This window comes from Microchirus variegatus (assembly GCF_963457635.1).
Source record: "Microchirus variegatus genome assembly, chromosome: 10".
NCBI lineage: Eukaryota > Metazoa > Chordata > Actinopteri > Pleuronectiformes > Soleidae > Microchirus > Microchirus variegatus.
The window spans coordinates 18,663,153-18,681,881 of record NC_139811.1 but is presented as its reverse complement, the minus strand read 5'-3'; the positions used below and the strand labels follow the sequence as shown (position 1 = coordinate 18,681,881).

General features: G+C 40.3%; 3 protein-coding genes across 5 annotated transcripts in view; 2 read left to right on the top strand and 1 right to left on the bottom strand.

The window, feature by feature from the left end:
• kcnh6a (potassium voltage-gated channel, subfamily H (eag-related), member 6a) overlaps positions 1 to 4,535 on the top strand; it is a gene marked incomplete at both ends in the record, with an annotated part of 28,034 nt that extends 23,499 nt beyond the window's left edge. Inside the window, 6 exons of the mRNA XM_083895860.1 lie at positions 767 to 960; positions 1,578 to 1,677; positions 1,756 to 2,058; positions 2,536 to 2,719; positions 3,493 to 3,763; positions 4,254 to 4,535. Of these exons, the coding sequence (XP_083751986.1) occupies positions 767 to 960; positions 1,578 to 1,677; positions 1,756 to 2,058; positions 2,536 to 2,719; positions 3,493 to 3,763; positions 4,254 to 4,535 (1,334 nt within the window). The remainder of the gene's footprint in view (positions 1 to 766; positions 961 to 1,577; positions 1,678 to 1,755; positions 2,059 to 2,535; positions 2,720 to 3,492; positions 3,764 to 4,253) is intronic.
• A 2,690-nt stretch (positions 4,536 to 7,225) lies between these two features.
• On the bottom strand, positions 7,226 to 10,695 carry dcaf7 (ddb1 and cul4 associated factor 7). The gene is made up of 7 exons (XM_083896600.1): positions 10,360 to 10,695; positions 9,572 to 9,730; positions 9,362 to 9,473; positions 9,162 to 9,280; positions 8,864 to 9,073; positions 8,588 to 8,705; positions 7,226 to 8,372 (listed from the first exon to the last, which is right to left on the bottom strand). The coding sequence occupies exons 1-7, from the start codon at positions 10,495 to 10,497 to the stop codon at positions 8,200 to 8,202; spliced, it is 1,029 nt and encodes a 342-aa protein (XP_083752726.1). The 5' UTR covers positions 10,498 to 10,695; the 3' UTR covers positions 7,226 to 8,199.
• An 859-nt stretch (positions 10,696 to 11,554) lies between these two features.
• ccdc47 (coiled-coil domain containing 47) lies at positions 11,555 to 17,376 on the top strand. Of its 3 annotated transcripts, none has more exons than XM_083896877.1 (13): positions 11,555 to 11,651; positions 12,913 to 13,261; positions 13,361 to 13,462; positions 14,164 to 14,338; positions 14,450 to 14,571; positions 14,651 to 14,716; positions 14,992 to 15,093; positions 15,182 to 15,292; positions 15,409 to 15,494; positions 15,575 to 15,633; positions 15,716 to 15,825; positions 15,907 to 16,074; positions 16,729 to 17,376. In XM_083896877.1, the coding sequence occupies exons 2-13, from the start codon at positions 12,968 to 12,970 to the stop codon at positions 16,807 to 16,809; spliced, it is 1,476 nt and encodes a 491-aa protein (XP_083753003.1). In that variant the 5' UTR covers positions 11,555 to 11,651; positions 12,913 to 12,967; the 3' UTR covers positions 16,810 to 17,376. The 3 variants fall into 3 exon arrangements, with proteins under 3 accessions (XP_083753003.1, XP_083753001.1, XP_083753002.1); XM_083896875.1 differs by having other exon boundaries at positions 11,571 to 11,651; positions 12,957 to 13,261; XM_083896876.1 differs by having other exon boundaries at positions 11,580 to 11,651; positions 12,960 to 13,261.
• The last annotated feature ends 1,353 nt before the right edge of the window (positions 17,377 to 18,729 follow it).

The window sequence follows — 18,729 nt, the reverse complement described above, 5'->3', positions numbered from 1 at the left end:
TTTTGCTTCCTCGACCAGGAGATAATTATACACACTGGGATATCGCTCCTCATCTTCCTCTCGGTTTTTGAAATGTTTAACAAGGCTTTTTGTAGGACAGCCTTTCTGAAAGCAAAGCTCGGCAACCTGATGGTTAAACTGGCGCCATAAAAGTCATAAAATATCCATAATATGTCATCAGAGATTAGGAATACATGGTACACCCAGTTTATTTACAATTTAGGGGCTGCAAACTGTTTTTGTTTTGGTGGATTGGTCTGTTGTGTCACCCACCAACAACGCAGCTCATGGCACTTTAATATAGTTTTTACATATAGTCCCTTAAATATTAATCATGAATTCAAGCTTATTTCAACATATAGTTAATGGAAACATAAATAAAGAACACCAAATGCACAGTACATTTATAAGGACTTTTTCCTTTCATGACATTTGTTGTCCGTCCACTCATCACTTTCTCACAACACCACAGCTACTGGCCTTTACATTGTACAACGCTCCTCTGTGTCGCCAGCGGTGTTTGGGCACTGCTCCACTTCCATTTCACAGAGGCATTGATCATCAATAGGGCCAGCACTCAGATCCGAGCTGCACAGGTCATTTTTATTTCAGCTGTGTTTGTGAGGACCATTAATGTGAGCTGAGCTGCAGCGCGGTCGAGGATCAGTGTCGCTGTAGTGCTCTGTGTTTTTTTTGTCAGTGAAATATTTATGCTATTACTTCAGTGGCTTTCACAGACAGTGTTTTTTGTGGGTTTTTTTTATAGGAAAGAATGACATCTTTGGTGAACCCATCAGTCGGTATGGAAGACCTGGGAAGTCCAGCGCTGACGTCAGGGCGTTGACCTACTGTGACCTTCACAAGATCCAGAGAGAGGACCTGCTGGAAGTGCTGGACATGTATCCTGACTTTTCTGCCACATTCTGGAGCAACTTGGAGATCACATTCAACCTGAGAGATGTGAGTGCCACCAGAGGGCGATGTGTCAGTTAACAGTTTACTGTATAAAGTTTTCATGCCAGTTTTTGGAAATGCAGATATATATTTTTTATGAATGAAGCAAATTAACTACTGGGCACATTCAGGATTTCAAACTAAACCCTGTGTATGTGGTTCAGTTATGTTTGGTTATGTTAGGTTAGTTTGAGTTAGAGTTCGATTAAAATCTATTGTCCAAATTGTTTGGCCTCTACATAAAAAACAAGACATACATTACAAATATGAACAATAACAATTAAAACAGACACTTTTTATGTATATGCATCAAATATGCCATTAAAGACACATCTTAACCACTTCTTATAATCTTTTTTCTTATGTTCATATAGCAATAAAGTGGTATGGTAACAAACCTTCAGGAAATTAACTAATAAAAGGTTGTAACCTGAACAACCTTCTCAATATCCTCAGACTATTTCTGCACAGAAAGTCACCCATATAAATCAGTATTTTACATATTTGTCTTAAGTCAATTCAGTGTGTGTCCTGTCTGAGTCTATCAACTCAAACCTGCTTGAATAGAATTATGTGATTTCAACACTGAGTGTTTCTGAATTACTGAAGCTGATATGTATCAGGCAGATAGAATAAACCAGCCAACCCCGAGCAGGGACTCTGAATGTGGCTACCACCGGACGAGGCATCGGAGGAGCTCTCTACGGCGTCGAAACCGTCCGGGTGAGTGAGGGAGGGCCAGGCTTAACCAGGTTTGATCCGTGTGTTTGTTAAATATCTACTCATGTGTTGTTTGTACAGACGGGATGGACGGTGACGACTCGTACCCTGAGCGGTCTGATGGCAAAGTCTGTCTGATGGCGAACCACCACAGTGGTGAAATGGCAGGATCCCGTTGGGAAGACCTCTACAGCAGCGCTAGTATCTGTTCACAGTCAAGTGACGAGGAGATGAAGCCCATGGGACACAGCAAAGGGGAGCTGTACCCCACAGGAGGGGACACGAGAGACTACCCACCTACCGTGGTCAACATCCTGCCTCACAGTGGACCTTCTGCTGGGATGGGCCCACCCATAGACCTCGGAGGAGAACCACCATTCTCAGGTGAAGAACCAAACCACATGCAGGCCCTGTATCAGTCTTCCAGAGTTTTATATTGTTTGGCCAAAAACACTTGCAAATGGGCCTGAGACATAACATTAGATGCCACCATCTTTTTCTAGTCCAGTATTAAATCTGTTTACAGGTTTATTGTGTAACATTTGGGTTAGTCGAATGGCAGAAATGGAACATACTGCTCATAAGTATGTTTGCATAAGTGTATAATTGGTTTAAAGTAAAACTTCATGCCATCTTGTGCTACCATGTTTCTACAAGAGCCTGGATGGATGTGTTTTTTTTGCATTTTTAGTTGGAAGTTAGGAAGAAGAATGGCTTTAACCGCTTAAACCTTATTCATAAACCAATAATAATGGACATACTATGCAAAAATAATTTAACATTGTTTTGGAGTGCTGGCTGGAGTTAATGGGAATGTGTCGTGTGAAACCTGTTTTTTTTCCGTTTGTGCAGCAGCAGTAGCTGCAGCACCTATCAACATGTCAGGATTGTACAGCTACTGGTCAGATCGCAGGTCCAGCCAGTTCACTGAGAGGCCACCACAGACGTCAGCGGTTAGGAACAATTTCCACACAACGCCATGTACGGAGCTACGGCCCAGTGAGCTTGAATCCAGACTGGAGGTGCTACAATCACAATTAAATCGGTGAGTTAGTGGTGAAATGGTTAAAAGTGTCAGGGGGCACCCGGACTTGAACCAGGGACCTCTTGATCTGCAGTCAAATGCTCTACCGCTGAGCTATACCCCCTTACACCTGCTCATTTTCACTGTTGATAGAGAGCCTATGTTTACATTCAAGGTGTTTATCTTCGAGGTTAGAGAATTCCCTCCCTGACCTGCTATGTCTCACCAGCCTATCACGCTTCAGCTCTGTCGGAGTAAAGAGGAGAAAAAACCCAATACGAGAGAGGGTTTTTTTTAATTGTGTAGCAGAACAACCTTAAAATGATAATGTGCAGTTGTACTGTTTGTCATGTCTGTACTTTTAACCACTTGTGTTTGTAGAAGACAGAGAAACCGCAAGGAGAGCAAGGGAGAACCCTAGTGGACATGATGAGAACAGCAGCTCTGAGAGAGATTACGAAGTGCTCCATTCAAAATGTGTTATCACCCAACAGTCCCAATGTTGTTTCAACTGAAACAACACCAAATATCACTGTGCTATAGTCACAGGAGTCAAATTATGGAACACACTCATTAAGAAGTAAAACATTTGTCATTATTATAAAGGTTCAGTGTTTAAAAACGTTGAATTGAAGAGAAATATGATGGAAAAGGATGCATCTCTTCTTGTATTTGTTTCCTCAGTAGTTTATATGAACTTCTTTTATACTCTTTTTGGACACAATGGAGTTCTTATATTTTTTGTGTGTTTAAGTTTAATTATTTTTGGCCATTCATTTATTCATTCCTTACAGGCTGGAGACCCGCATGACAGCAGATATCAATGTGATCCTGCAGCTCCTGCAGAGGCAGATGGCCCCAGTGCCTCCAGCCTACAGTGCTGTGTCCCCCAGCCCTCACCCGCCTCAAACGCCTCACCCGCCTCAAACGCCTCACCCGCCTCACCCACCTCACCCGCCTCACCCACCTCACCCCTCCACTTTGTACGGCACAGGAGGAAAGACAATTTACACTGCCCCCCCAGTCCAGCTGGTACAGATTGACAGTGCTGCCTCACTGCTACAGGTACTGCATTTACACAGTTACATCGACTGGTTTAATATTTTTATTTTTAGTTATGTACTTATTTATTTGAGGGAAGGGACCATGCATATTAATAAACATTGAAATGAGGATAAAGCGGTAGATAATGGATGGATGGATGTAAATATGCCAGGTTGTAGCTCCTAATATAAAGTGGTTTATGGCTCAAGGCCCCTTGTTATTATTGTACACTGCTCCATTGTAAATTGTGATATTAAATTTAGTGCAAACCACTGTAAATAAAAATTAGGATTGAATTAATTGTCACAATCAAACTTTTTGCAGCACAAAAATAAGCATTTTCAATATTAATAATAATAAACAGATTGTCTACAGTTAATTTCTTTGACTGCAATTGATTCAGATATCAGGTACAGAAATGGTGATCATGTAAAAGTATATTTAAATGCACGTAAAATCATTATTATTGTCATTATTTGTTCCTTCTTCATCTGCATCTTTGTCTTTCCAGAGTCCAGACTCTTTAGACTTTAAGCACAAATCCAAAGACACCCTGTCCAGCGGGATCCATCTCACTGTGGTCTCGGGTGATACCATGTCATTATCACCAGAGGCAGAACCACCACACCCCCGCGTGGCCCTCGCTCCTCCTCAAATGTTAGGCGTCCATGAGGCTGCTGGACTGTTATGTGGTAGCCAGCGCTTCCCCTCCCTCCCTGAGCACCTGGAGACCACCACAGAGATGCAGGAGATTCAGAGGCACGTCTCTGACCCGCTCTTACCTGGCAGCTAGAAAACTACACACACACCACCCAATCGCCCCCGCTCCTTCGGACAGTGTGGCCATTTGTTCTCCATGTTGTTACTTCCTTTCCCCCCTCCCTTGAAATCTGCTCTGTCCTGTTCAGATGCTGCTGAATCGTGTTGGGACGAGGTTTCACAGTGCCTCCTGTTTCTTACAGACTCAACTGTGCCCTCACAGGCTGGCTGGGCTGCTGCGCTCCAGCGTCTCTTCACTCCTAAATGAAGACATTATTCCTGCCCAGCCACGAGGGACAATTGTGAAACATGGGTTTAGAGAGCAAGCACTGAAACATTTACAATGCGTCAGGCAGTCGACTGCATCACGGACCCAGGTTTCCTTGAGAAAGTCGAGGATTTACTGATGTTTTTCACGTGTGAAGAATTGTCTGTGTTCACTTTGTAAATGGATTGCACATCTAGGTGTTAGAAAGATTTTAATCATTTATTTGGTACTGAAATTATTTTCATAACATAATGAGTTATATTAACACCCATATGTCAAGTAATTAAGTGTAAAAAGTTATAGATTCCCCTTGTCGTTTTCAGTGTGTGTTGAAATAAATATCAAAAGGCCGACTGTGTGGAACGATGTGAATAATGCCGGGTGAAGGTTCACACAAGTGCAGTATAATTTTCATGACATGAATCAGCAGCGTTCCAAACTACACAATCATCCTGAGCAGAAAAACTTTCTCTCGCGGGTTTCCCTGTTTTCATTTCAGTGTCTGCTCAGGATAAGTAGGTCAACTATTTTGTGTGGGAAGGTCACACGGTTTCACAGTGTGTTTAAGTGCCAACATTAGAGGAGCCGTCATCTGCCGGGTCGTCGTGAAACTGTCACTCACGCGCAGACACACAGACACTCAAATTGTCCTATGTTAAGATGATTTTCATTGTCCCAACCTTGATGTGAATATTCCACCTTTGCAAGCATTTATAATTCTGTATAATGTTTCTCAAAGCACAAACTCCTGTTATTTATCTTTTGTTTTTGTTTTTTAGATTAAAGACACTGCAAACTTGCACTGGGAGTCCAGTTGTTTTTTTTAATTTATCAACTCAATGCTGCATAATTCACCAGCTTTAGATGTTTCTCTGCTCCAACACACCTGATTCAAATGAATGAGCCATACATTTGAAGCTGGGGTGTTGGAGCAGTGTGTCCCCGGGAGTGTTGAGCAACACTGACATACTTATTATGTTCACGTATAGTGGAGGAAGGCGCTGGGGAACTGATTTGCTGTCACATATGAAGCAGCTGCTGTGTCACTTCTTGTTTTATTTAGAAACCATCATTCTCCTCTTATTACAGATCAGTTTACTTCCTGTCGTCATGCCACACCCACCGGCTTGATGACATCTACTGCCTTCATTACTTTCACCTGTGTTCTATGAGCCACACCTGTGCATTTACTATTTATAAGATGTCAGTTCTTTTCTTTAGCCTTTAGTGTATGACTCACAGTTTTCTGTGGCTGTCTAAACGTTGTACCTTTGCTTTATTTAAGAGTTTTCTATCAGTTGTTTCAACTGGACTAAATCTTTTAAACAACCTTCTGTGGGGGGCACACTAGTAAAAGTAAGTAGTACTTTTACATTGTGTTATGGGCGCTTTTAATTATATATCTGTTTACTTCTTCCACCACGAGAAACCACTGCTAATTGTTCATGATTGATTAAGCTTGTAGGGTTATATTCATACAGCTATCACAGCTATGTCAGTATTTGGTTGAGTGTGAGAGGCTGCAAACAAGAATGGGACAACATGTTATGCTCCATTTTAGTTCATCCTTGATGAGACCAAAAATGTTCCTTAATTTGGCAGGAATGGGACTTTTTTTTTCATTGTTTTTCTGTTGACTTAAAGCCACCTTGTGTGATTTTTGTTAGTTTTCTGGCTCTGGTCTTTGTGGGTAGAAACAATGCATCATTTGTATGCTACATCCCTTATCTGAAATCTGGCTGTCAATCAATACTATCAGATTTGCGTGTATACACTGGCATCACAGGGGTGGGCGGGTGTGAGAAGCTTTTATCCTGTCAAACTGCTGAACGACTGGGTTTTCAAAGCAGTGGATTTCACTTCTGAACTTTTCATAGAAGCTTCTGCGTGTTTTCAGCCATACTCCAACCAGTTTGCGGCTATCTCACTTTACTGTTTGTTCTGACATAAATATCAATTGTCACTAGGTGGCACGAGATCTAAATCCTTCTATGCTGAGAAAGAGTTCTGCAGAGCTGAAAGGCTTAATCAGTGACTTGAATGGAATATGCATAGTTTATACTCTACATTACAGCTTAAAATAGAGCACAGATGACTTAAAAACAAATAATTTAACTTAATAGCTTAATATTCTTACATTACCCAGCACCAGTGTAGGTCACTCCAACTGTGCCCGTTTTATTTTTATTTTTTTGTGGCCACGCCATTTGCTGACGAAAACCCTCTTATTAAATGATAATGACATGACATAAGAGGGAGGAAGGAGAATTCTAATGGCAGCACCTAGTTAGGTTAGCCAAAAGACAACATCACTGACGGCAGCTTAACTCCCGACAATCAAGACTGACGAGACGCAAAGTAATACACTGACGTGTTTGTTCCTAACACACTGAGGAATACAATTTATTAGAGCAAATTCAATAATAAACTTTATGAAAAAAGCTACAACATGAACACTTGGCTTACCAACATCTTTAAGTTGATATATTTATATGTATGTACATTTTGCCTTGTAATGACATGCTACAAGGACATGACCCTTTAAGTATTGGAAAACAACAAAAAGAGAGGCAGACAGAAAGATGTTTCACCCTCCCCTCATTTCACAACTCACTCTAACACAAAGAAAATGCAGCTTTCCAAGCACAGTCTTCTACAGATAAAAAAAAAAAAGAAGACAATAATTTGGGAGCTAAGAGACTGAACAACAGTGCTCTGGTAGGTTCTCAGTGTTGCTGTACACGACTGCCTCACAACATCAGCAGCCAAACTTAAACGCACAGACACCACTGCAGTGACAATATGAAGACCTCTCAGGTTATTTTACAATTTGCACAGGTCACACGTTTGAGCCTGAATATAATTTGGAGAGAGGTTAGTGGGCACACACGCATTTCAAAAATTGAAAATACCACAAAGTGTATAATAGACTGATCGTTGAATCAGCAATAATATGGTATGAGTCCACAAGAAGGCTACAACATATTCCTACATATTAAAGAGGTCATCTGCCACCAACCGTAATTTGTATCAACCTTAGTATGTCAAAGAGATGAAACAGACAACATTTAAAACCCTTCATGATAATCTCACATCTGGCTGAAATCACACTGATAAGTAGAAAAACGTGACTTTCAAAGACAACGGCTCAGAGCTCAAACCTTCTCACTGCTGCTGTGCAGATGCTGAACACTACATTGTGAGCAAAATAAATAAGAGCTTATAGACATATAGAAGAAGAATGGCATAAAGACATGGAAGAAAATGTAAAACGGGTTATTGTGGAGTATGTATGCAATACTCAGAACACCTTCACACAGTTCAGTCGTGACCTAATCCTCATCTTGAAATCAGAGGGATAAGAAGAAAAAAACAAGTCCAAATCTGAAAACCAGCGCTCCTTCTCCGGCTTGTGGAAGTGTCCGTAGCTTTAGACACGCAGGATCTCCAGGCAGTTGTTGTAACAGATGGCGATCCAGTCCGGCTGTGTGGAGGCCCACTGCACGTTGTTAATCTCTCCTTCAGCAGTGTAGGCCAGGATGGGATCCTCAATTGCCCGAGGCATCTGCTGAATATCCCATATCAGGGCCTGGTGGTCGTCAGCTGAGAGAGGAAGACGTGTAGATCATTAAAAGAAATGTAAAATGCCAAATTCAATTCTCCTGCACTTAAAAGATGGTAATATGTTAACACGGTCTTTAACTTCCAACTGGACTTAATGAGTGGTATTTTATCTGCAACTGGTTGAGTACCTGAAACAACACAACACCTTCTGACATTTGAGCAGAACATCACGTCCGGTCTGTCCATTTGCTTACCTGCAGTGCAGATGTGGCACGACGAGTGAGGAGCCCAGGCGATGCCGTTAACACAAGCACGATGGTTGTTCAACCGAGCCACTGGTGTGCAAGGGACGCGTACATCCAGGATGACCACCTATTACACATGATAATAGATTAGAATGATAGCTGTGGTTTGTAGCCTTTGACCATATGATTCAAACAAGAAAACTATAATTTTGATAGAGAAGCTACTGTTGTATCCAAAGAAGACATGAAGTGCACTTGCTCTGGAAGAATCCAGAGCGAACTCACCTCCATGCCATCCATGGCCATAGTGGCCAGATAGTTAGGGTCCTGCTTGTTCCAACAGAGACGGAGAAGTGGGTGGTGCTGAGGGTCTTCATAGATGATGGTGCTGTGTTCCAGGTGTCGCAGGTCAAACATGCGGACAGACCCGTCAGCTCCCACAGATGCAAACATATCTCTACCACCCCCTGCACGGCTAAATGCAATGTCATACACCTGAAAATACACAGACATACATCAATATTCATTCAGGATGTGTGCACAACCACAATTTGCACTTTTTGCTGTGCGGACACAAACGCACCTCTTTGTCGTGTGCAATCAACTGAGTTTTCACATGTCCAGACACAAGGTTAACTCGTCCTAGCACCTGACCAGTCTCCAGGCCCCAAATGGTACAGGTGGTGTCAATGCTGGATGTGCCTGCAAAATTAATCAACTGTTCAGAAACACATTTTTTTCCTATTTCACTTCATACAGCTGATCATACAGTACAGTTCTTACCAAGCAGATTGGGGTCAACTTCATTCCAGTCAAAGGAGGTGAGTGGCGCGCAGAAATCAGAGTTCTTATTGTTATTCAACAAGCATTCAAGGCGTGTTTCTGTGTCGCTGACCTGCAAAGTATTTTGGTCAATGTAAAAGTGACTAGTCAGCATGACCATTTCCCTAAGATGAAGCAGGACTAATGTTCATGTTGCAGCAGATAACTTACCCTCCAAATGCGCAGGTAGTCTCCACTGGTGGCCAACAGGTCTGGGTAAACACCCTTCGTGTCAGGGATCCACATGATCTTGGTTGTGGGGTAGGGATGGTCAAATGTGTTCCTGCATACAAACTCAGAGCTCTCCTCCTCCAGACCCACCAGCTGAACCTGAGCAGGCGAAAAACACATAACTTCTGCCTTAATCAAGAGCAAAATGGCTGTTTGCAGGACAAACAGGACTGGATACAGAACTGACTGCAAATAGATCAGACGGGAAAAATACGATCGCTTCTAGTGACACTTCAAAATAAAACGCTAGGACGAGACAACATTTCCATTTTCGGTTATCCCGATGATCAATTATCCAATCACTGTTTATTGATATAACAGTGATGGCACTCACCACGGCGCTTCGCATGGCGTTTACAAAGTGTTGGAAATAAAAATACAATAGAATGAATTACATTAAGATCACTATAAGAGAAAAGGGAGGAGGTTATGGCACAACTACGTGGTAAAAGCCATAATGAATGAATGTTTTGTGTTTTTATTCAAAAAGTGCTAGGTCAGAAAAACAATTGAATGAGCGCTTTGCATCGCCATGATGTGTTCCGTCTCTCTCACATGACGTCTATTTACACAGGAGTGATTGGTACTTTGGTATTACTGGTGAATGACAACAAAACTGTAGTTATCGCGCTCCAGTGTGGCGCAGAACAACTAGCATTAGCATTAGCTCGCCAACGTTTCCATCTTTAGCCTCGTTCAATAAATAGCCACATCCACTCGCGACGTACCTTGTTGTTGTATTCCTCCACAAAGCTCCCCAGTGCCAGACGAAAGCGCTTGTCGGGGCGGACGCTCCAGTTCATCGCGTACACCGTCCATGGCGCCTCGTATTTGTAGATTTCTTTTCTTTTGCCGTGGAGCGACATCCTCCCGAACTGCAGCTAGCACGCTAGCGTTAGCTAACTACGGAATAAGTAGTCGTCTAAGCTAACTGCTACCCGTTACGTAAACTTAAAAGAAAGAGTATCAGCAGACGATTTGTCGAGATGCACTTGATCACGAAAACCTTGCTCCGGAGCGAGATTTCTCACCACTTTACTCAACAAAGAGTTGCATTGCTTCGATGTGCTCCATAAAACTGTCAAGTTTATTCCAATGAAGGAGACTTCCGCTTGTTTGGTTTTCCAAAGTAAAACTACTACATTTTCTTTTTATAGTCAGTCTCAACAAAACAATCTGGCTAGTCATTGATTACAATTAATGACAGCTGGTCATTATAGCCAAATATTTCTCCGAATGTATTATTATTTCTTAAGAAATGTTCACCTTTGTTTTATACACACGACAAATACTTACACAAATCGACTGTGCAAATATTTTGTGCAAATATTTTGTGCAGAATATTTAATAATAAAGCTACGTCGACTGTGATGTATGAACTCTACAGTGAAACATTTAATTCTAGTATGTACATATATGATGAATGATCGATAATTGAGTGGGTGTAAACACTTCCGGTAGAACTCTTGTTATAAAATGTAGTTTTTGGTTTCACTTTTTTAAAGGATACCTAAAGACAATAATATCTTCAGTTGAAAACCAAACGGCTGTAATGACAGTAGATTTGTGCTCATATTTCAACATGAAAACACAAGTAAATACACATTTTGTTTATCTTATGTACCGATTTAATCCCTGGCTTGCTTTTATCTGCTTAGGTATGTTTTTATTTGTTTTATTTGGATGTCTATGTATTGTTATATTGTATTCCTTAATGATGTCGTCATCTTTGTTGTTTATTTGTTAATTTCACACTGTATACTTTTCTGTCACACTATAGTTTTTGTACATTTGTAATAAAAACAACAACAACAAACCAATACTTCCGGTATAAACATTCACAAATAAAAGAGGAGAGTTCGCGAGGCCGTGGTCACGTGATCTCAGTCAGTCGAGTACCGCCTGCTGCGAGACTTTTACATTGAAAGGACAATCCTGTGCCTGTCGAGTGTCGCTACAAGGACAGTTCAGGTCACTCCGGCTTCAGTCAGCGTCACTTCTACTGCCACTGGTTCTCAAGGTGAGGCGAGACAGCCATTTCATATTGTTTGATTTCAACTCCTCTTCCCCGACTCGTATTACACAAAGAAACGGCTGCCTTCCGTTAACGAGCATAGGTTGGGTGCTAGCTACAAGGTGCCATGCTACTTAGCCACTGTTAGCGCGCTAATGCCAGATTTGCTAACAGCTAATAAAGTGGGTGAGTGTTGGGGGGGATGGGTCTGACACTGTTAAATGGTTCTTACCTACGCTTTAATCCCACATTTGTCACTGATTGTATTCAGGGAGATCGTTTTGACTAAAGAATGAAATGAAAAACAAATGCTGTCTTCATGTCAGCCTGTTAGCAAGCGTAGCGCAAAGGTCTGGTCGTCGGCTAAAGTTGGTCATGGTCATCGATGGTTGAATATTTACCGGTTTTGACCACGTATGATATAGCTACTTAAACCTGAGCCTATTTCCTAAGCACTGTGTCACTTCGTCGTCAAACTCTTAAACTATATTTGACTCATAAGTCTGACAACTTATGGCTGATATTCCCTTTACATTATAAAGGGTGTGCACTAGAGCTCCCCTTATTCCCCAGTCAGTTAGTTAGTCTCGGTCTGTTGAGGTCTTCCTCTCATGGGGGTTGTTTATCACGTGAAATCTCATTGTGTGAGCAGGGTCTGGTTTGTTATTACCCATCAGTTTAAACTGGTGCTGCCACAGGTCATAACAGCACTTGGTAAACAAGACTTCAAGTGACCCAACTGTAGCAGGTTAAAATTATTGCCAGACTTAAGATTTACACTATATAATCTTTTACGCGCCATAGGTCACTATAATTTTAGGGCAGTCTTTTGAAAATTGCAACATGTGCAAGATTACAAATGTCTGGTGTCACTTTCTTAACCTATGATTTCCTTATTTTAGAAGTCTGTGTTTGCTCATCCAACTGTATTTGACCATTTCACTGTCACTTTTTGGAGCTTGAGTTTGTTTTGGTGATTGATTTTTGATCAAGCATGGTTGATCATTGTAAAATGAGTATTAAAAACAACAGCAACAACAGAAGGACAAAAAGTTCCATTACGTCATCTCTAACACAGATTAATCACACATATTACAATTTGAACTGCAATTACAAACCAGTAGCCAATTGCTGCAGGATCCCAGAGACTACTTTATCTTTTTGTTTTTTTATTTATATATCTATCAGGATATGAAGAGCAATTCAACAATTAAGATAAACATGTTTTTAGAAACCATTTATAACCTTGAGCGTTAAACCACCCCAGACTGTTCTTCAGCCCCTTGGTCACCCTGCTGTTCCACATTCAAGCAGGTCCCACTATGCGAAGTGTGTATCTCCTCCTGCTACCCGCACTGCTGCTCCTCCTGGTCCTTCCTGTCATAAGAGGGCGATATAATGAAGACTTTGATGATGGAGAGGACCTGGCTGACTTCGATGACAATGATTTTGCCGAGTTTGAGGACATGAATGAGGATCAAACTGCTGAGGCAGAAACTGTCCCTCCACCTCGTATGTCACAGTCATCGCAGCCAGAGGAAGAAGAAGAAGATGAGGATGAAGCCACCGTGGAGCTGGAGGACGGCCAGGAAGGTTTTGAGGACTCAGAGACGCAGGTATAGTACTTTCTATCACTGTTTACAGCGTCATTTTTAGTTTATACAATAAGTGATTATTAATGGTATTTTATTCATCCATACATAATGTTTCCACAGGATCAAGACATGTACAGCAAATATGACCAGGAAGAGTTTGATGGGATTGAAGACATGGAGAAGTCAGGCCACTCCATGAAGGACCCTCTTATAATCCACACGGTAAGCTGGTCTTACTGCGAAAAGCTTCTCAGAATCCAGTTTTACAAACTGGTGATCTGCAGGGATTCTGAAGCTTTTCTTCATTGATCGTTTGGATGTGTTTTGTAATGAAAATGAAATAATAACATAATAATAGTCACAAGGTCACCAAAACATTTTGTTAATCCAAAAATTAATTTGACAATGTTGAGGTTTTTTTTACATTTCATTTTTTTTTATTTTGAAATAAAGCAAATCAAATCCAATTGTATTTGTATAGTGCCAAATCACAACATACATTATCTCAAGGCACTTTACACGATATTAGAGACAGAAGAGAAGAGAAATGCAACCGTTCACAAAATAAGCCAGCGCTTGGTATCAGTGGTGAGAAACATGGATTTAAGTGTAGACACAAAATGCAGATTGGAGAAACGGACCATTAGTGTTATGAAATAAATGTTAATTTTAGCAAATGTGTGGGTTATTTAGTAGTTAGTAGTTTTTTTACATAAAAAACAGCCAAAACAAATCAGCATCATGTTTCTGCCTTCAGCATGCATTGATATCATTGATTGCATTTAAATATCGGCATCAAAATCGGCCATGAAAAAACTCATGTCTGTCTACCTCTAATTAGATTAATATACTTTGTGACTGAAATATGACTGGTATCAGAAAGTGAAGGCTTTACTATCTTTTGCTAACCTGCTGTTTTGTAGGTTCCTGCACATCTGCAGAACAGCTGGGAAAGTTACTACATGGAGATCCTGATGGTGACTGGCCTGTTGGCCTACATCATGAACTATATCATTGGCAAGAACAAAAACAGCCGCCTTGCACACGCCTGGTTCAACTCACACAGAGAATTACTAGAGAGTAACTTTGCTCTTGTTGGTGAGTGGTTTCACTGCTGTGAACGTTTATGAAATGCAACTCATGCACTTGTGCTCTTCTCCCGAGTAGTAGCTGAACATCGTCAACATTTTCACCCATTTGTTTGTTTAGGTGACGATGGCACCAGTAAAGAAGCCGTGAGCACTGGGAAGCTGAACCAGGAAAACGAACACATCTATAATCTGTGGTGCTCTGGACGTGTGTGCTGTGAAGGCATGCTGATCCAGCTCAAGGTGTGGACATTGTGGTATCATATGTCTGAGTGCATTGTTAATTTAAGAGTCATGCAATATATTTTGTGTTTTACTGCAGTTTCTTAAAAGGCAAGACTTGCTCAACGTTCTGGCCAGGATGATGAGGCCTGCCTGTGACCAAGTGGTATGTACAGTCCCCCCGAAAAACAGCCTTTACAACAATAACATAACAAATACACATGAAAATAAATTGAAGTATTTAAGAATGTTATACAATAAAAGTTAACACATTTTAAATGTATGCATTTGCTTCTTTTTTTTTACCTGAATCTTGAATTGATTATAATCAGATCCTTTACATTTAAGTGTAATGTAGTACAGATATTTTGGACTTGAGTTGCAGTAGAAATGCAGAAACAGTCTTTTTCTCGCCCACAACTTCTGTTTATTGATTTGCAGCAAGTCAAAGTGACTCTTAATGATGAGGACATGGACACATTTGTGTTTGCTCTGGGCACCAAGAAGGCCATGGCCAGGCTTCAGAAGGAGATGCAGGACTTGGTAAATATATTATCATATACCAAATAAATGTATTTTAATGTGACATTTGATAATATTATAATTCATGATTTTTGTTCTTTTTCCATAGTGTGAGTTCTGCGGGGACAAGCCAAAGTCTGGGTCCAAGTACGGGCTCCCAGAATCTCTGGCTATTCTTAGCGAGATGGGTGAGGTCACAGATGGAGTGATGGACAACAAGGTGAAGTCTGGCTGTTTACTCTTGTGTTGCATGCAGCATCATTATGACAGGCATATAAAGAGAGTCTGAACACAAGGTTTAACCTCATTACAACTTTTGCTTGCTTTTATTTTTAGATGGTTCATTATGTTGCCAACCATGCTGACAAGATCGAGTCCATCCATTTCTCGGACCAATTTTCAGGTCCAAAAGTTATGCAAGAGTGAGTATTCACTTTATCTTTTTTGTCTTTTTAATCTATTTAAGAATATTGGCGCTAAATGTTCCTGTGTCTTTCTTCAGGGAGGGTCAGCCCTTAAAGCTGCCTGAAACCAAGAAGACGCTGCTGTTTACATTTAATGGTGAGTATTTTGTCTTTCCTACGGGACATAACCTAACTGATGTGTTTTATGTGTATTAAATATATTTTCTGTACATGTGGAGTGCCTGGCATGGGAAACACCTCTCCCAGAGACATGGACGCACTGCTTCCTCTCATGAACATGGTGATCTACAGCATCGACAAAGTCAAGAAACTCCGTCTCAACAGAGAGGTGAGCAGGACTCAAATGCTTGTTTTTGCTCACTCTCAGTGCAACTATGACTCGCTTACATTTTCCTCCCCATGTACTCAGGGCAAACAAAAAGCTGACAGAAACCGATCCCGGGTGGAGGAGAACTTCCTGAAGCAGACTCACGCTCAGCGCCAGGAGGCAGCTCAAACCCGGCGAGAGGAGAAGAAGAGAGCTGAGAAGGAGAGGATCATGAATGAGGAGGACCCGGATAGACAACGTCGCCTGGAGGTCTGAAAAAGGACATTTAAAGAAATACTTTGGCATTTTTTAAAATTCTGTTTATTAACTTTCCTAGTAAGATAATAGAGGAAAGGATAGACATCACTTTAAATATGTAGCTGGATTCAACAACCTGTTGATCCAGCTTCAAATTTAAATGACAACATAAATGTTTGACATTTTAAAAGCACTATATGTGCTGGACAGCCAAGAACTTATCTGGCCTGCTTCTTAAAGCTCATTTACACTCTTTTGTTACAGTTGAACTAATTGTTAGTCTGGAACAAAACGGTGTAATTGAGCTTTACAGTATAGGTATAACAGTGTCTACCTAAACTGATATTAGTCTGATCAAGTCATTTTATATCTGTTAAATTACTTGAATGTTTAATTTGTGTTTCTGCATTGCCACCCTTGCCATTGTGTCAAAAACCATCTGCCTACTTAAGTGAGAAATTAGAATTGCCTCTCCAGTCAGAATGTTTATAAATGTGATTTAGAGGAGCTGGTTGGCTGGGCTAACTGGCAGCTGGCTGTGTACAGACGTGACAGTTGTGTTAATCCTTATCAAGCAAATGACAAAATGATTTCCCTAACTGACAAACTTACTTTATTACTAAACCAAATTAATACATTTAAATTTGTATTTATTTTCCTTTTCAGGAAGCAGCTCAGCGACGTGAGCAGAAGAAGATTGAGAAGAAGCAGATGAAGATGAAGCAGATCAAAGTGAAAGCCATGTAAACAACCCCACCGGGATCGGTATACAAGCACACTTGAAAGTCGTGCTTGACTCGGTTTTCTTCAGCTTCTTTCACCACAACTCTGGCTCACTGTCACTCCAGCTCCAAACGGACATCCTGTGCCTATGGGTGTGTCAAGCTTAGCCATTTCTGTCGCCATCTTTTCCATTTGGTGTGGCTAAACCCAATTGACTGTGTCTGAACTGTCTGTGTCAAATGAGAGGCACTTTTTCTGCCATCAAATCTGTAACCACAATTTGTGCAAAGATATTTTGTTCTTTTGCATTTCCTCTGGAACCATCTTCTCAAAATTAGTCAAAACTCTTTTTGAAGCTGTGGAGCTCAGTGAGCTTTTTAAACCCAATCTGTTAAGAAGGAACACACTGTTTATATTTGAGAGTCATTTTAAAGAGAATGGAAACATTGCTGTTTCATTGGAGTTATGTTTATTAATATAATTTTTTTCTGTTTTATTTTATATCTGCCATGGTTTGGTTTCTTGCAGGCTGTTTCTAATGAATATCTAAGCAAATTTAATAAAGTGCACCGAAGTCTGTTGGAAAACTGTCTGTTCTCTAATAAGTGAATTGTTTTATTAGGCCCTTGGTGGTCTCTGGAGTGTGGGGTGGGGTGTAGATAATGATACCAACAGATATCAGTCGTGAAAAGAGTGAGGGTCCATAACAGGCACCAGAATGGGTGAGGCTGAATGCTAAATTTAACTTAAAGCGTGTCAGCAGTGTTGGCACTGGGTTTGGTTACATCAGCGTGGTGGTCCCTTAACAAGCTGAAATATATATATTTAAGTAATACAAAACAACTTCTCATTGGGAAATATGTAAATATACAGTATTTTTGTTCTCCGTATTTTAAAATGAGCAATTCCTCTGCACATGCAAAAACATTGGATATTGACAAGTAATAAACTGAACCAACTTCAAAATTAAACAAATATGTATATAAAAATCTGGTGGCCTGAACTGTATTACATTTAACCTACACAGTTGTTGTAATCCAGAGCTTGAATGAAAAAGATGACAAAGTATGATCCAATTTCTATTTATATGTCATTTGCAAATTGCTGGCAGACACTTAAATGTCACTTACATGCTCAGATACACCTGTATCACATTAATGCAGCCACGTGAAACAGTCTGTAATGACGACAATAAGCAAAGAGGAGCAAGAGAGGAGGTGCCTCTGTTTAGACTGATTGCATTTATATAAATAACATGGGATGAAATAACAGAAACTGCACATTCAAACAGTACAACATATAGCAATAACAATGAAAACGATAGAGAAAACACATTGTACATAATCTATCTCCCGTCTCTTCAAACTTCTGAAACTGACTGAGAATATGATTTACTGGCACTTCACTGGACAACCCATCTGTTCCTGTATATACATATATATATATATATATATATATATGTATATATATATATATATATATATACATATATATATATATATGTATATATATACATATATATATATGTATATATATGTATATATATATACATACAGTACAGTATTTATCTGTCATCCATTTGTAATTTGATGCTTTCCACAGGCCTGGCATATAAAACATGAGATTATTCAATCTGAAACCAATATTGAATACATCTGCAACATTAAAATACTGAACATGTCCAGAACTAGGATTTTGAATCCAGTGGCCTACTTGTAAAGGGGCAATTTTCACATTGTAAAGAATACAATTACTTCCACTACTTTACAATAGTATAAATAAATACATATGTCTATTATCAATATATAAATAGCAAATCATTCACTATTGATTATATGTCTCCTGCATAGTAAGCCAGTGTGATACACAAACGTGTATCATTTTTACTCGGCTGACTTGTCACGGATCAGCCTTTAGAGGGCGATATGCACACTTTATTCAGCT